Source organism: Talaromyces rugulosus, chromosome V (assembly GCF_013368755.1).
Source record: "Talaromyces rugulosus chromosome V, complete sequence".
In the NCBI taxonomy this organism is placed as follows: domain Eukaryota; kingdom Fungi; phylum Ascomycota; class Eurotiomycetes; order Eurotiales; family Trichocomaceae; genus Talaromyces; species Talaromyces rugulosus.
This window is the reverse complement of record NC_049565.1, coordinates 4,638,578-4,655,909: the sequence shown is the minus strand read 5'-3', so window position 1 is coordinate 4,655,909 and position 17,332 is coordinate 4,638,578. Positions and strand designations below refer to the sequence as shown.

Below are 17,332 nucleotides of genomic sequence, written 5' to 3'. Positions count from 1 at the left end.
CGTATTGGGCAATACAGTGATATCATCGTACGTGGGATTTATGGCAATTAGATCACGGCGTAAGAGATAACTTACATCAATTAATATACAGTAATGTATCCTATATTTAAACTGACTTACTATCCTTCAAGAATATGCTCCATACGGATAAATTTATAGTCAATATGGATTTGAAGTCTTCATATGCAACATATTACTGAAGAAACTACATATGTAACATCTTTTTACGCAGCTTACTGGGTCTTAATATGTTTTAATATTAGACTAATGTACTGTTCTTGCTAAGTATCAAGTGATGTCTGACTTTACATTTGTACATAAAATTTGGAATATTATACATTTCCCACTCCGCTACCCAAAACAGTATATTTAATAACGAGGGGTACAATTTGGGAGAAAAATTACATCCGTAATACTGAGACAAAAGTCACGCAGTACATGTATGATTATCACCTTTTTCATCCGCAACCTCGATCGGCGCATCGACATGGTAGTTCATTGTCTCTCTCAAGTCACCCAAGAACCAGCAGGCAATACAGGCAAGCACGCCGAAAGTAGCAGCAATAATGAAGACGACCCGAATGGAGTCAGCATATGCTTGCTGCAAGGCAAGCGCTCCTTGGGAAATGGCTGTAGGAGTAACTCCTGCAACTTTACCTAATGCCTCAGTGTCACCTTCGCTCAATGCTTCGATAAAATCTGGAATAGAGGCGGAAGGTAGCCCGGCAGCTGATGCAGCCCTCGCGACATATTCTGGTAAGAATTTCTTCAAGCGAGTATTGAAGGCAGCTGTATTAATCACCGAGAATATGGCACCAGCAACGGCGCGTGATGAGGTTGTACAGGCCGTGGCCGTGGCGATCAACTTGTGTGGTGTGGACAGTTGAACACCAGTAACCACGAGAATCAGCGGTGCTCCAAATCCGATTCCCATGAGACAGGAAAAGGCGATAGCATTGACTGGCTGGCCTGGTTGAATTGTTGAAAGTCCAATCAAGCCACCTGTAAAGAAAATAAATCCAAGGAACAAAGGCTCTCGAATGGTGCGAAAGCGAGTAGAGGTATATCCCCAGACAACAGTGGAGAAAATTGCTGGAATCCAGCATGCTTGTGATCGAGCGACAACCAGGAATGGATCTGTTGTGAATAGGATTTGTGTCCTTTTTTGACATCAGTATGTGGTACTCTACATAATGAAGCTCTGAGTCTTACAGGATTGGGTAGAAAAGCCCGAAGCCGAAGATCATGATAGCTTCCATAAAAAGTAATGCAACACAAATAGCGAAAGTTCGGCCCCTGTTACGCCCCCCGCGGAATAGATCATGATTTAGGATGCCAGTATTTGTACCCTTCCACTCGTAGACTCCGAAAACGATAAGCATAAAGATCCCAATTATCATGGTTGACAAGGTGCGTGCATTTGTCCAACTATACAAACCACCCCCGAGACTGGTACCTGTGGTAAAGAGGGCCAATCCAGCAGTTAGAAGCCCGCATCCTATTAGATCGATATTGCTTATCTTGCGCCAGAAAGATAGGTGGTCCAGTTCTGTATGTCGCTTAGGTGGATGGTAGCCAACAAAGATCGCAATAGTGGTGGCGCCCCACAGGGCAGCCTGGAACCACTATATTGCATTGGGTCAGTATCGTATACTATAATGTATTATTTAATTTCTGGCACTTACGAAGAATAAGCGCCAACCAGTATGAGCGTTACGTTTCGTCAGAGCACCAGCCGCCAAAGGGCCAGAAACAGTAGCAAGAAGAGCAGCCATGTTGACCCCTGCTTGCGCCACTAAACAAGTCGATTGTCAGGTTTTCCATCGCGAACAAGCATATAAAAAAGTCTCAACTTACATGGACGCCATCTCCGAGGAAGAATCTCGCTGGGGACAGCATAAGCTAAAGGCACAGATGCAAAGCCAACGCCGATAAGGATATTGGCAACGATAAGTCGATAAATACTGCTGGAGCCGGGGGCAATGCAGGCACCGACAAAGGATATGGCACAGCAGCAAACAAGCAGCAGCTTACGCGCTTGAAATATGTCTGAAGCTGTGGAAATGATTGGTCCCAGGGTTCCCTGGACAAGTGAAAGAACAACCACTACCCAACTTTGACTTTTGGTGTTGTGGAGGTCTGTTCCAATGTAATTAAGCTAATGGTGTCAATAGTGGTACTCCTAAAAAAAAGCGTAAAGCGTTTTTAATCGACTTATTAGTGCTTACAACAGCAGAAGGACCCTGTAGAGCCACAACCTGAGTATAGTTCAACAAGAAAAAGGCTGCCAGAGCAATCCAAGTGCGGGCATGAAACTCCGGTTCTACCGCCTCTTCGTCGAGGTTGTCATTTCGAGGGGACATGGCAGCATGTTCCACTTCTTCGAATATATACTCGCCGTTGCTTTTTGTATTGATTTCTGGGACTGGCTGGGCCGAAGGCTTTTGCAGGTCAGCCATGACTATTGACATGAACCAGGTTGCAATCTTGCACAGTTAGGCTAATTGATAACACACTAGTCGGGGGTTGATATCCCATAATCGCGTATTTAATAACAATTGCGAAGAGAGGGTATAACAAGACTTTTATTGACCCTGGCAGTTTATCGTTTCTCCACCAAAACCCCGTGGGGAAAACTGGGGTATGCTGGTCCGCCTGGAGTAAGTATTTTGCCGCCGGAAATCCCGGCGGCACGAAGCTCCCGGCGGCTTCTTGCTTTGAAATGTTTGTCCAAACCAGAAGATCAGTGGCCGGTCGCCCGTAAAAGATCTTCTGCATTAGTATTTAGGTCAATAGCAAATTAACCAAACTGTTGCCGGTCGTTGGTATCCGGCACGCACAGGTCTCATCTACCGACGTCATGGCCACTACTATTGATGGCATCGAGATCCTCTTCAAAGAAGCAAACCGCGACTTCACTAAGCGCTGGCACCAATTCAGTCCATCCAAGGAAGTACTTCCCAAAGGATGGCAGAAAGCAGAAGGACGACGCGCTTTGGAGGAAGACTTAATCTTTGAGAAAGATATTCGGATTTCTCTCCGAGATGGCACTACAATCTGGGCGGATGTATTTCGGCCAGTGGTCTCAGATAATCAACTTGTCCCTGCCATATTGGCATGGAGTCCGTATGGAAAACAAGGCAATGGTGCTTATTTCTTTAACGATTTAGGCAGTATAGTACGCTGAGTCTTTCTCCAGGTTTCCAGAACCTTGACAGGGTTCCCTGGCGGGCAGGCATACCAAGGGATTGGACCAGTGATCTCGAAAAGTTTGAGGCGTTGGATCCAGCAGAATGGTGCCCTCGAGGTTATGCTATTGTAAACGTTGATTCTCGTGGAGTCTTTGATTCGGAGGGAGATATGTTCATGTTCGGTACGCAAGTGAGTCGGCCAACACTAGCATTCCAGGTTTCATTAAGATTTTCAACTGACTGCAACATAGGAGGGCCGAGACGGGTATGACGCCATCGAATGCATTGCTTCCAAGCCGTGGTGTAATGGATCTGTTGGTTTTGCCGGCAACTCATACCTTGCTGCCGCACAATGGTGTGTACAAGAAAGATACCGATCTTCTACATAACTAGATAGATAAGAGTTAATACGCCTTTTAGGTTCATTGCTGCCGAAAGGCCGCCTCATTTGAAAGCAATTGCCCCATGGGAGGGTATTGCAGACTATTATCGGGAACTACTTGGCAGAGGTGGCATTCCCAACGATGCCTTTGTGGACTATCGTGGCAGTGGTTACTGTGGTGCGACACATTCAAAATCATGGCAGCCTATGCATATTGCTAAGTCCCCTCGACGTATATAGGAAAGAATAGACAGGAAGATTCAGGTGCTATGATCCGTCAATATCCACTGTGGAACAAGTACTGGGAAGACAAAAGTGCCAAGTTTGCTCAGATCGATGTCCCGATTTACGCTGTGGCGAGCTTCTCGACCATGCTACACACAGAGGGCACGATCAGAGGCTTTTTATTCTCGTCATCGAAAGACAAGTGGTCCGTTGAGTCCAAGTTTCGTGAAATACACCGCTGACTTAAAATAATAGGTTACGGATCCATCACACCCAGGAATGGTATGACTTGTACCAGAAATGGGCCAACGATGACCTGCAGAAATTCTTTGATCGGTATCTTTATGGGAAGGCTAATGATTGGGAATTGACACCTAAAGTACGACACAGCTTGCTCGGATTCAACCGCGAGTGTATTTTGAATAGGCCTGAGCCAGCATATCCACCAAGCTATGTGGCACACCGCACTTTCTTCTTAGACAGTCAAACTGGGACTCTGAACGAAGGTGATACTCCCGGGAAGCTTTCTTCAATTAGCTACGTATCAGACTCCTGGGATGACGATGGCGCGCACTTTGTCCATAAATTCAGCAGCTATACCGAACTGATTGGCTATTCTCAGGTAAAGTTGTACATGTCCTGTACTGAAACGGATGACTTGGATGTATACGTTATTTGTCGAAAGCTGGATGCATCAGGCCAGCCACTGATGCAGCTGAATATCCCTCTTGAAGCTCTCCCAGGAGTGACAACGGCTGAAGATGTCCCATGTCTTAACATTTTCAAATATTTAGGCCCCAATGGTAGGCTTCGAGCTTCGCACCGGGAATTGGGAGCTGACCCTACTCTGAATAAGGAGCAGAGTGCGATGTTGGCTCCTGCTGTAACATGGCATCCTCACAATCAGGAGGACAAGATTCCACCGGGCGAGATTGTTTGTCTCGATATCCCACTGTGGCCCTCTGGCATTATTTTCGAAGCTGGAGAGTCTATTAGGTTGGAGATCAAAGGCCATGAGGTGACGCTTCCAGAGTTCCCTGCATTGGATCGTGTCCCTAGAAATTTAAATCGTGGTAAACATGTTATACATACCGGACCTGATCATCCTTCCTCAATCGTGCTGTCCTTGGCCTCTGGGAATTCTACGACATAAATCACTGGAAGAACATTTGAAATCAAACTCTACTATGAGACTCAGCGGGACAATGAGTTCAGAAAGACAAAAAAAAATTCTACTAGGGTTATCCGATTACATCTCTATAGTCAATAATTTCATTGAATTACATATATATACTATGTCCCGAGAGTATTTATCTCATGAGCCCATTCTGTCCAGAAAGAAGCCTGCTGGCTATCGATAAAAGGATAGGTGCTAATCCAATCAAGGTCATCCACAGCCTCGCCTAGCTCATCAATATCCATCGTATGAGGATGCAAGAGTGTGTCAGCATTTTCGGACTCTGAGTGATTCTCCACATTAACAGCGGGGTGAAGCACGCCATTGAGGTCACCATCCCGAGATGACGATGGTACAAGGGCTGGCTGGCGAATTTTCTTAGCACGAGCAAGTGTTCGCTGGATAATGGATGTCGCATTCCTCGCGACCACACAGTCATCCATCGCTTGAAGAACCGCAATCGCGCGATCAATGTGGGCAAAAATACTTTCAAGTTTCTGCTGGGTTCTAGCAAGCTGGCGAAAGACCACGGCAAGCAATATGCTAACAGCAAACAAGGTATATGTTGCGTTGTACCACCTAAAATTAGAGTGGCAAAGGTTAAATGAATGATATAAAGAGTTGGCTACAGTTATTAAAGCGGAGTTGAGAGAAGGAAGCACATACCAGGCCTGGAAGTAGTCGTCCGTGCGAAAAGTTGAGTATATTAAATCGATTGCATCTTCTGCAGATTGAATACAGAGATACTGGCATTTCCGAAGGGATTCGCCTTCGTCTGATATCTTTAATTTCGCATCAGTCATAAAAACACCGTGAATTACCATGCGAAGATTTAGATAACCTGAATCATAGTTAGAAACAAAGAAGATAGAATTGAAGTTGCTCCAGATGCCTACGAAGTCGAAGCACGACAGACTGCTTCTTGATATAGCCATCGAGCCGCCGCGGCTTTAAGGAAAGATCCGAGCCACTCTGCTGCTCAGCTCGAAAGTGGGAAGGGACTTTTTCGAACCAATTTTCCAACTCAGCGTCGAGTGTTTTTGCTATCTGGAGCTTTTGCCCCATGTTGCACGATTGAGTGTACAAATCGAGGGCCACTTTCCGCATAATTCGCGACAGGCCAACCATACATGGGACAATATCCAGGATATGAGGCCTCGTATTTTCGTTACTAGAAGCTTCTGTGGGAAGGAATTGTGTGTGGTATTGATCAGGGCCGAGGCTGTCGGGTCTTCCTAAAGCAAAGCTGGTTTGTCTATTCGTGTTTCAGCGCCGTTCTTCTTTTCGAAAAAAAAAAAATGGAGCTCAACGTACATGTCAAGACAGTAGACAGCCCTACTTGGATTAGCAAAGTAACATTTATATTGTACAGACCCGGAAGGCCTTACCACCACGTTTTTGATGCTATAGTTGATGCCCGCGGGTCAGTTGCATCTGGGTTGATGGGATTTCGATTGATTCCTATTGCCAACGAGGTTCTTGCTGCTTGGCCAGAATACAGATATGCCACTAAAGAGCGTGTGAGTGGGGAAAAGGGAAAAAGGCACGTCAAAATCGGCATACCGTGAGGGTTCAGCTCGTGCTGGCATACTTTGCTCTTCAGACAGTCAGTCCCATTAGTCTTTAGAACCGGTATGCTTCTCTGCACATATCCAAACTTGCCATCATATAGAAACATTGGACCATTTCCACATCCGTTGCTGTCCCCAATCGCGTTACGATAGAAAGTGCATTATTGAATAGTTTGCGACTCCATGTGAATCGGTCTGCTCCATATAATTCTGCGTTCTCAAAAGTCATAACAAGACCTCCCAAGCTCAAAGTGGCATAGTATAGAGCAACAAAGGATAAAGGTTGTTTACTAGGCTTATTGAACCACAGGTCTTCGCAGCGAGATAAAAACACCTCTTCATCGAACAAAGGCTGGATATAGTGGATGTTAGAGAAGTAAGCATCGAGGAACCGCCTCGCTACGCGGAAGTGGAATCTGTCAGTATTAATTTCAGCTTCTGGCGGAGCTACAGGCAAATTCTGCGGCATATCGTGCTGGAAATCAGTATTATGTAGAAGCGCTGCCGATGATGGTTCTAGCTGTCCAGTTGAAGGGTCTGTAGTCTGGCTATTCGATAACGTTTCTACATGGCGGAAAAATGCGACTGATGAAGTTGGCCCATAGAACTCGAGGTTTTTTGTGTGCAGATTGGTATCCATCACGTAAGATGAAGTATTTCGAGGCGGGTTTACAGACGAGGAGTGGCTATTCTCGTCCATGGCCAATGAAGCCGGTGTCGCTCCTCGTTGCTGCGGTTGGCCGACATCAAACGAGCGCAAATTTTGTACAGGATGCTCATGGACGGACGACGTCTGGCTCTCATTGTTTGGCCAAAAGTCGATGATGCTTGATGTGGCCCCTTGAGTAAAGCGTGGAGAGTTGAGACTTGTAACATGTCCAACCTGAGGAATTGGCCTTTTACAGTCAGGTCAGCTGGGGAATACAATCTCAATTGGGGAATCCTTGCTGTGGCTTTTGTTTTTTCTCCCGATGAATGCGTGAGTAGGTACACTCCAAACCATGTTCTGTGCGTTTTAGAAAAGCCCCCAGTCATAAAATCGAGCCAACGCCATGTCTAGCTTACCAACACAATAAGTGCATGGTTGATCCTCACTACAACGGTTCTTTCTAGCACGGCACACCTCACACGCTTGAAGAGCCCTTGGGCGTTTTGATCTGCCTGTTTTCTGCATGGCCTAGTGATGGATTACTCCCAATCGTCGAAAGTCGGTCGAAATGTGGGGGGATCGTGTAGTCACTGTCAACCGACAACTAATAAAAGAGTGGCGCGTCCCGAGACACTACGGCCTCCAAACTGCGCCACGATAGAAAACGTGGCGAATTCTGCAGCATTCTAGGCAACGAGCGTCTTTCAGCTCATGACTAATCGGAGAGCCTGACAAGGTATAAAATTCGAGTTGCGGTGTAAATTGAGTTTTCAGAACTCATTTCGCTGTCGCTGTGCAAGGGATCAAGGGATCCAGCTTCACCGGAAGAAAACATGTCTTCTCTTCCGCTTCCTCGCGAAGCTGCAAAATTCCTGAAGCCAGGGTATCTGCAAATACTGGGCTTTGCTCAGAATGTTGTAGACTTCGATCCTCTTACGCTGGTGAATATCGGCATTTTCCTGGCAGGACTGTTCACTTTCTTGCGATACATCTTCACTCGCGTTATCGTATTATGGACGACGGTGCGAATCAATGATGACGACCCTCTCTACATGTGCTTGATGCGATGGATGTCCGATCACCAGTTTATGAATCGCCAGTTTCGAAGCGTCAAGGCCATCAGCTCGTCGAGGAGTTCGTGGGAGGACGAAGAAGAGGCGCTCAAGTCCATGATTGGCATTGGCGGCGACAAGGAGCTGTCCGAGCCAGATCCAAATAATCTGATCAGCTATCGATCCATTGTTGGTCGTACCCCAATCAGCCTCCAGCCGTTCCAGGGAACTCATGTTTTCCGCCGCCATGGAAGCTGGCTGCTCTTTCGGCACAGGATAAACGCGGGCAGCGAACTCGTGCAGCAACCAAAGGAGATTGGCTATATTCAGCTCCAATGCTTGGGTTCCTCGTTTGCACCAGTTCAGCGCTTATTGGAAGAGGCTCAGCTTTACAATCTTGAGAAAACGAAAACCACAACAACCATCCATAGGGCTATTGCTAATGTACGTGACCTCGTGCGTTGGACTTCCTTCAGTAGCAGGCCATCTCGCGCCATCTCAACTGTCATCTTTGATAAGAATGCAAAACACGAGCTTCTTAGTGATATCAATGAATATCTTCATCCTCACACTAGGCGATGGTATTCCAATCACGGCATTCCCTATCGCCGGGGGTATTTATTCTCTGGTGCTCCTGGCACTGGAAAGACGAGTTTGACATCGGCACTGGCTGGTATTTTCGGACTGGATATTTATGTTCTCAGCTTGCTGGATCCAAACATGAACGAATCTCAGCTGATGAGGCTCATGTCCGAGGTGCCTTCGCGATGCATCGTACTGCTGGAAGACGTCGACGCTGCAGGACTCAACCGCCCGGAGAGTGAACCGCGGCAACGACAAAATCGAAAACATAAAGGAAATCAGCTATCACAAGCAGATGTTTTGAACGCAATCCAAGGGGGAAATGTCAACACCACTACTACCTCCTCAGCCACATCGGTGTCACTCTCAGGTTTGCTCAATGCAATTGATGGCGTTTCGTCACAGGAAGGACGAATTCTCATAATGACTACAAACTCTCCCGAATCGTTAGACAAGGCGTTGGTTAGACCGGGACGAGTCGACATGCATATCCGCTTTGAGCTGCCCTCACAGGAAGAGATGCGAGAGCTTTTCTTGTCCATGTACAAAGAAGATATCCCTGACTTAAGGAACGGTATTGTAGGCGTCGAGAAGGGAGGCGACCACGAGAAATCTCCTGATCTAGAAGCCCTGGCTGAGAAATTCGCCATCTCTATTCCAGAGAAAAAGCTCAGTCTCGCTGCTCTACAAGGGTTTCTTCTGCAGTTCAAGAAAACCCCCCAGGAGGCATGTGAAAAGGCTTCTGAATGGGCAGAAACGACATTACAACGGATGGCTGAGGAGGATGAGCAGCGAGATGCAATGAAAGCCAACTCATGAATATTGATATTTTCTGATGAAGGCTACATTTGGATACAACTAATTGAAATCCAGTGCGAAAGATAGAATTTGCCTAGTTTTTAGGCGCTTAACAACATGACATTACTTGGCCATGAAATTCCTGTAAATTATAGAAACTAGAATCCTTATACGTACCCTCTCGCACATAGTAAGGAAGGTTATCGCCACGGGTAAAGAAGGATCGATGATATGACTGGCATCGGCAAAAATAGTATCTGCGTACATTGGTGACAAGAAGGATCCATTGTACAGGCGAGACGTGTTGATCGTTTGAGTAGTGTCTCGCGGAGGCTTTTTATTCTGCCGTTGAGAATCCACCATGGGTAGGTACCTGACGTCCTCTTGCACAAGAGTTGGCTCCATCATTCTCGAACAGTCCGTTTCTCTAGTATGCGTATTTGAGTATCGTGGCTGCTGCTACCCTTGCTACTTTCATTGAATTTTCTGACTTGTGGGTCACTTTTACTTTTCATGAATTGGTTCGCCACGCACAGACATAGGTTTCTGGGGACAGTTGCAATCTTTGTTCAATGATAACATAGAGAGTTGCAGAAATGAGGGAGTCAAGCTAGTTATAAAACTTCTGGAAAAATGAGTGAACATGTAGGCGGAATGATCATAGAGCCATTTGGTATAAAGAACGTCTTGGTGTGTACGAACCCGAAAATCGTCCCTGCAGAAATATCCGCCCTCAGAATGTCCGTGTTATGGTCGCGAAATAACGAGGTGTTATCGCTCTCAATATGAAATGAATTATGTATCCAAATAATAAATCCAAACCTCCAGAGACTTGGTATGCTTGACGCCCAGGTCCCAGGATATCCATTAAGACTCTGAAAAGGTAATGATATATTGGTTGCTGGCTTAGGAATTGATATCAACTCCTAAGCCCATGTACAGGTGTGGTTTGGATAAATTTATCCTTGGCAGACCTATGTAATATTGTTGTTAGGTAGAGTTTCCTATAATATTTTCCGGAAGAGATCACGTACGAATATTGAACCGGTTCCGCCGTACGCAACTGAGTAGAAGAGCTGTAAAATACATTCTTAGTTACCGGCGACTTAATGGATATCATTTTTTGAATCAATCAGTTTCTCACATCATATGTTGTCTATTTGATGTCATATCAGCATTATATGTGTATGAATTCTCAGAATGTCCAGATGTCAACTTACGCCAGAATCTTGAGTAACGAATAGATGGTTGCACGCCTAAGCTCAATCATCAATTAGTTTCATCTACTGATAAAAAGTCTATTAGTATTCAAAGTTGTCACCGACCTGTCCTGTCTGTTTGTCGTAAAATTAGTTTCCACAAGATTTACTCTCATCATGGAATTTGACCCACCGGACAAGCGCAAATATCTCCATCAATTGTAACCTATAGCAATAAAAGATGATTTATGGCCTCATGTTATAATCTGTCACATTATCAACGGTATAGATATTTCAGCTCACATCATATCCAGTGTCGTTACGAAGAATATTGTGATCAACCCGACAAATAGCTCCAACACCTGCACATGTTAAGAGTTGGCGTGCGTTTAGTGCCGGTGATGAATTGACAGCCATTATTGTCAAAAATAGCGATAATAAAGTGTTGAAAGGAGCCATTCTGTTCAAATATCACTTTGGGTTATTGATTTTATGAAGGGAAGTTCAAGGTCACAACTTAAAATGAATACTTGAAAGATGAAAGTGAATTAGAGGTTAAAGTATGGGTGGATTAGGTTCGGCAGAAACGTATAATTTATCATGAACATTGAAGCTCATCGCTTGCTCCCCTGACATCACACATATGTACGTATTTCATATCGGAGTTACTCATGTCCGTGGCGTTTTACTAGCCGGAGTATCGTTGCCAAGTACTACGCAAGGATACTTGGTTATACATGTAAAAATCAAGATAATTAATTTTCAACCATCATTACCCCTCACTCTTTTCTTTGCCACCGTTTGTTTTCTCTAGAACTTGCTTTTTTGTCCGTTTTTTTCTAGTTCAGTGGGATGCATGATGTAATGTCGCATGAAGCACTTTCATGAAACGCTACAGAGAATCACTTCAAATAGTATTACAACTTTTAAATGGGCGTGGCTCGTGACAAGTTCTTGATATTTCAAACATTGTCGAGGATTGGGTGTGCCTTCCTGCCGTACCTTCTGTAAAAATTTCCCAAACGGGAAATAACTTAGCTAGAAGGGAATCAGATTGACCATTCTAGCGTTAAAACTTGCTATTGGCTATTGCACTTTTTAAATATAGTTTGAAAAATGCCCTAAAGTCAACAAAGTGTCAGTGGAGATGGCCTTTAACTATGTTAGACAAGTAAAATTACGCCCAAAGTTCAATGAAATTTGGCGACAACCCCGTTCCGTACAGATGATTGAACTACAGAAATGTCCTATCGTAAACTTGATGAGGGATATCTATTTTCTCCGCCATTACTCCTTAACTTCAACCACAATCCCAAATAAATAGAGGCACAAAGAGAAAATGGAACGGCCCGTACGGCCTCACATACTATTTCCTTGTTTCGCGGTCTCCATACGGAGACCATTAATGACCCCCCACACGTTTGATTTTCTCAGCTATATCTTGATGCCCACAAGTAATGGCTATCTGTAATGCAGTCGGGCGTGATTCATAGGGTAAAGATGAAGGTTCAAGAACAGCATTCACGTCTACCCCTACCTCTAGGAGCTTGTCCACAACGGCCATATTTCCACGCAGAGTAGCCATGTGTAGTACGGACCATTTCCTGGCTCCACTAATAGGGCCATCATACTCATCCCAAGTACTAATGGCATTCGCATCCGCCCCTGCAGATAGAAGTCTGTCCATAGCATCCAGATTTCCATACCTGGCGGCACGATAAAGTGCTGTTTCACCATCAAAAGTTGGGACATCCACATCGGCCACTGCAACTAGAACTCTCTCTAGAATATCCAGATTTCCACGTGCACACTCAGATGCGAAATGTAATGCTGTTTCGCCATCCTGTCCCCGGATATTGACGTCGGCCCCTGCATCTAAGAGCATCTCCACAATGTGCAGGTCTTTACGGCGGAAAGCAGCATGTATGGCTGTTTCTCCATGTGTTGCCTGTATATTCACATCGGCCCCAGTATCTAAAAGTCTCTTAAAGACATGGTACCTTCCATAATGGACAGCCTGAAACAGTACTGTCTGATCATGGAACCCCTGAATATTCACATCTGCTCCCGCACCCAGAAGTTTATCCACGATATCCATATGTTGACAATCCGCTGTTTGGTGCAGTGCTGTTTGGCGATCCCTTCCTGGCAGATTTATATTGGCCCCTAAATCCAGGAGTTTCTCCACAATATTCAGATATCCACAATCAGCAGCCTGATGCAGTGCTGTTTGGCCATTGCGGTCTGGCATATTCACGTCAGCTCCTGCAAGAATGAGCTGATCGGCGACATCAAAAAAGCCCCTCATCAAAGATACCCGTAGGACGGTCTCGATTCCTCTCGAATAATGCACATCCGCCCCGGCATCGAGGAGTACTTTCACAGCATCCAATTGCCCATCATAAGCAGCCCTCCATAATACGAAGCCTCGGTCTTGACCGCTTGATGATCCAAGGCCGAGGTAGATGAGCCGTAGGAGAGCATGATGATGAGCTGAAATACTCCAATTTAAGATACTGAGGTCATCTTCCTTGAGACTTTTGACGCCATATGGAGTCTCGATGAGATCGCTCCCATAAATCATCATTTCTTTCCAACGTACCCACATGACAGATCTCCCTTCCTGAAATTCTTTGGTGTGAAGTATCATGTATTTTGATGCATATTTCAAGAAAGGATGTTCGGGTTCTGTGGCGTCTACCATCGTGTCACTTGATGTCAAGCTGGATATATCACCTACAACATTGGCGGTTCCTGGCTGCCTGCTAGTCCTTGACGTGAATCGTTTTATAGTTCTGAGCAGCTCCGTTGACCTTTGTTCGTTTTGCAGGGCTTGGTGAGCTATTTCGGTAGGAAGGATCTGAGGCGGTGGTCGAGGTCGTCGAGCAACAGTCGTTTTAAAATCATTGAAGTCGAGGTACGTTACACATATCTCACCAATATAATGACTGGCCTCCTTAAGCTCGAAATGGAAATTTCCCAGCTCAGGGTCAGAATCCTTCCAGAACAAAAATTGTCGAACCGTGTGATGCACGAATTGAACTATATTTTTCTCTTCGTCAACGCTAATGAGATTCTCACACCAGGACCCTATGTTGTGAATATCGTTTGGTAACCGCTCTAGTCTGGAATATTCCTGGCCAATCTCAATGAAGATAGCTTCCTTAGCTCATCAACAGAAAGAGGTCTGTTTGCAGCGGCAACCCATCGGAAGCTCTTCGAGGCAACATCAGCATTGCGTCGTGCAGTAATTCGCCGAAGGGCACGTTTGAAGGTCTCCGTCAAATCCTTAGGCAAATCACGAATAGTTTGACGAATATCGTCGTCGCAATGCTGTGAACAGAGGGCATCGATCTGGAATACAACCCACAGGAACCTAGAAAGATCAGTACATATGTCGAGAATAGAACGCCTGGGCTAAGAGACTTGCATTCCATCTGCACCCTTTTTCAATGCGTCTTTAATTTCTTCGATAAGAGTCTGATCGCCAACAATCAGATCTTCTCTATGTAATCTTTCTTCCACGGCGTTGTCTATGTAAGTAGAGATGTCGGACTGGGCAGATGGATGTCTCATAGATACGCGTTCAGCATGAGAGAACCTCCTTTCGAATTCCCTAGAGATACTTTCACGACCTGAAATAAATACCTTAATGTTCTGCCGGAACAAGAAAAGTGATTGAAATGCCTGGAGTAGGCCATCACGATCTCTCTTCGAGCATTCATCTAACCCATCAATGATGATATAGAGCCCTTTAAGTTGTAAGGCTGCCAAATTGAGCATTTGAGAAAGATCTTTTGGGTCATATGGTGAGTTGCGCTGTGATTCCTCCAGTAAACTTTCCATTCCATCTGAGAAACCTGTCGTGTCTAGGATCTGCCATAAGATCGACTTGAGAATGACATCGGTTTTACATGACTCGGCATCGTCGAATCTGATAAAGAAGAAAGAAACGAAAATATCCGGATCCTGCTTCTCAGTCAAGACTTTATCAATCACGCTTGCTCTGTACCTTTTTATTAGTATTCGCTTAATGTGGCTCTCGCCCATTTGATACTCACGTGAGGATTGTTTTGCCCGAACCAACTGCACACAGAAAACCAGTTAGTTTAGAGTCATCATAGAATGGGGGGTTTAATACTTTTTCCGGAACACCAGAGAAGTCTGGAACTGGGGGCATTGCTCCAATTATTAAATTCCTGTGTTTCAAAAAGCCACTCTGCCGTGCCATTCTGTCGTTTTCGACGGTTTTGCTTAAGTGGAGTCAGATAATCATGCGTCGAAAGTGAATCAAGGAGCTTTTGTTTTCGTTCCTTGGCTCTCCACTCATTGACATCCACCTGCCAATTGTCATGTTTACGGGATCTTTTTCCCATCTTTGAGAAGACACTGTTCGTCACCTTTCGATCCCCTGGGTTATTTCGCTGTTCAGCTTCCATGCGGTCTTTCAGATTTGTTTTTGCCTGTGATAACGCATGGTCGACATTTTCACTATATCTCCGGACCTCATTCGCATGGGGTTCGAAATCAAGTTCCAAAGAGTCCCAAAGGGTCCCAAACATTTGCTCATGCCCTTATGCACTTGTTAGGTACAACGTCGGTTTTGGAAAGTCAAAATATCAACATACATGGACGCTGGGCGATTTTAATGACATCCTTGCAGCAACGAATGATGGATGCGTAAAAGTCTGCGAGGGAACTTTGAAGCTGCATCGAAGTTGAAAACGCCGTATTGTACTCTGATAGCTGTGGGCATAGCTTGCCAAGGTTCATGAAGACTTTTGAGAGAGTTTCATAATGTGAGACGAGACCGAATATTACCTGATATTATTAGTTCACAATCGCATCCTAAAATTATGATCAGACTCTCACAATTATTGTTAGTTTCACGCTACCCCAAAGGTGAATCGAAAGTTCCGGGGGACATCCCGTAGAGTCATGAATTATGGCTGAAAAGTCACGAACAGATTGTAGAATGGAATGAAATCTACTGGCAATGCTAGATCCCTTCCTCTCCCTGTTACGAGCATCAAGTTGGGCGGTAAAGATGAGGACTGAAGTAGCATTTGGGACAGCCTGGATATTTCGTAGCTGTTTGCATTGTTGAGTGTTGAGAGCCCGCTGAAAGTCATCGGCTGCATCCTGCAACGACTTCCACCAACTCCCCGTAGAGGGAGTAGTAGTACTCGACGACATCACACTTTTCAGACTGCCCGTATCTGGGATTCGCGAATTGCTTTGATCGTGGTTCGTTTCATCTAAGTTATTGTTAACATCCTAGAAAATCTTATTCCTGTTAGTAAACATACTAATGGTACTCAATACCAGTTCAGCGCCGTCATCAACGTTATACCGGTTCAGTATAGACTTTGTGACACCTGCTGCAGTCGCGGCCGCAAATGGCTGCCATGACTTGTTCTTGTGGCTATCCGCATAATCGCAAATTCCTTTGACAACGATGGTTGGAATCTCATCCCATAATCCAGCTCCCTCCATTTCAAAGGCAATGGCATTGTACTGCTTTGCAACTTGATCACGGTGCTCCCCAGACTTCATCACTCTGTCTGCTGAGGCGATGCGTCCAATGAAAACCTCGGGCCTCTGGTTGTGTTGGCTTTTTTGACCTCGATGGTTTGCTAAACGCGGTCTAGGAACTAAAAAGGCTTCATCGCAGGCAAGCTCGGCACAAGATGCTGCTGCAGCCTTGTCGCAAAATAACTCTACCTCTCCACAACAGATATTGCAAGTAGACGCCTCTCTATGCTTGTGACGATATGTGGGAGCAAATAAATTGTCATTTGCAGGCCCTGGATATTGATATTTAAATGTATAACCTTGGGAGACTGCTGCATCTTGTAGAGCACTCATGTGCTTAGCAGTGTCCACTCGTAAGTCCCTTTTGCCGGATTCGGTTTTGAAATAAGTAAGGAGGCTGCGGATATCTTTGGGCTGAGCGCGTGGGTAGACCTGAACTGTGTCCTGGGTGACAAATTGGCCGGGGTATTGTTTGCCAAAATCATATTGAACCAAATCGTCACTAACAACAACATCCCCAAGAATCATGCCATGTGCAGGTACTCCGCCACATACGCCGACAAGAAACGCAAGGTTTATCCTGGTATAACTTGTGCGTAAGCTCCCTGCTGATCCGGCGCCGGTGACTTTCCCCATGTTCGGGAGTAACATAAGTACGACATTGTGCATCCCAATCCGCCCATTTCTATAAGTGTTAGGATCACCGGATGTGCGACCGTACTGTTTGCCATCTTGGTCCCAAAACTCGTCTACAATAAGGCAGGCAGCATCGTATTCGAGAGGTAATGCACAAATAATTGCGACGTGAAAATCGCGACGAAATAACGGTGGTGTATATCGGCGCTCGGGAATGGACATGGCAAGACTCACTTTCGTTTGGAAATAACTCTCAGAAATGACTCGGGAATATACCTCGGCTCTAATCTAAGTCATAACGACTCTAGAGTTGAATCTGCCAGTAAATATTTGGG

The 17,332-nt window shown here is 45.3% G+C and overlaps 6 protein-coding genes across 6 annotated transcripts; 2 read left to right on the top strand and 4 right to left on the bottom strand.

Annotated features, from left to right (window-relative positions):
* Nucleotides 1-427: 427 nt before the first annotated feature.
* TRUGW13939_10126 (uncharacterized protein) lies at nt 428-2,441 on the bottom strand (the record flags this gene model as incomplete). Its single annotated transcript, XM_035493239.1, has 5 exons — nt 428-1,160; nt 1,213-1,625; nt 1,686-1,795; nt 1,858-2,158; nt 2,229-2,441. Coding segments are annotated over 5 exons (1,770 nt in total), but the record flags the coding sequence as incomplete, so codon positions are not given.
* Nucleotides 2,442-2,643: 202 nt separating this feature from the next.
* TRUGW13939_10125 (uncharacterized protein) lies at nt 2,644-4,951 on the top strand (the record flags this gene model as incomplete). Its single annotated transcript, XM_035493238.1, has 6 exons — nt 2,644-2,660; nt 3,171-3,381; nt 3,443-3,546; nt 3,612-3,751; nt 3,814-4,003; nt 4,054-4,951. 6 exons carry the CDS (start codon nt 2,644-2,646, stop codon nt 4,949-4,951), a joined length of 1,560 nt encoding a protein of 519 aa, XP_035349131.1.
* A 140-nt stretch (nt 4,952-5,091) lies between these two features.
* On the bottom strand, nt 5,092-7,628 carry TRUGW13939_10124 (uncharacterized protein; the record flags this gene model as incomplete). Its single annotated transcript, XM_035493237.1, has 8 exons — nt 5,092-5,554; nt 5,642-5,816; nt 5,872-6,230; nt 6,290-6,310; nt 6,364-6,484; nt 6,539-6,572; nt 6,695-7,442; nt 7,612-7,628. The coding sequence occupies 8 exons, from the start codon at nt 7,626-7,628 to the stop codon at nt 5,092-5,094; spliced, it is 1,938 nt and encodes a 645-aa protein (XP_035349130.1).
* Nucleotides 7,629-8,028: 400 nt separating this feature from the next.
* On the top strand, nt 8,029-9,648 carry TRUGW13939_10123 (uncharacterized protein; the record flags this gene model as incomplete). The annotated part of the gene is made up of 1 exon (XM_035493236.1): nt 8,029-9,648. One exon carries the CDS (start codon nt 8,029-8,031, stop codon nt 9,646-9,648), a length of 1,620 nt encoding a protein of 539 aa, XP_035349129.1.
* A 2,580-nt stretch (nt 9,649-12,228) lies between these two features.
* Nucleotides 12,229-13,530, bottom strand: TRUGW13939_10122 (uncharacterized protein; the record flags this gene model as incomplete). The annotated part of the gene is made up of 1 exon (XM_035493235.1): nt 12,229-13,530. One exon carries the CDS (start codon nt 13,528-13,530, stop codon nt 12,229-12,231), a length of 1,302 nt encoding a protein of 433 aa, XP_035349128.1.
* Nucleotides 13,531-13,946: 416 nt separating this feature from the next.
* TRUGW13939_10121 (uncharacterized protein) lies at nt 13,947-17,219 on the bottom strand (the record flags this gene model as incomplete). The annotated part of the gene is made up of 7 exons (XM_035493234.1): nt 13,947-14,180; nt 14,475-14,832; nt 14,888-14,912; nt 14,968-15,399; nt 15,455-15,647; nt 15,699-16,084; nt 16,136-17,219. 7 exons carry the CDS (start codon nt 17,217-17,219, stop codon nt 13,947-13,949), a joined length of 2,712 nt encoding a protein of 903 aa, XP_035349127.1.
* Nucleotides 17,220-17,332: the final 113 nt, after the last annotated feature.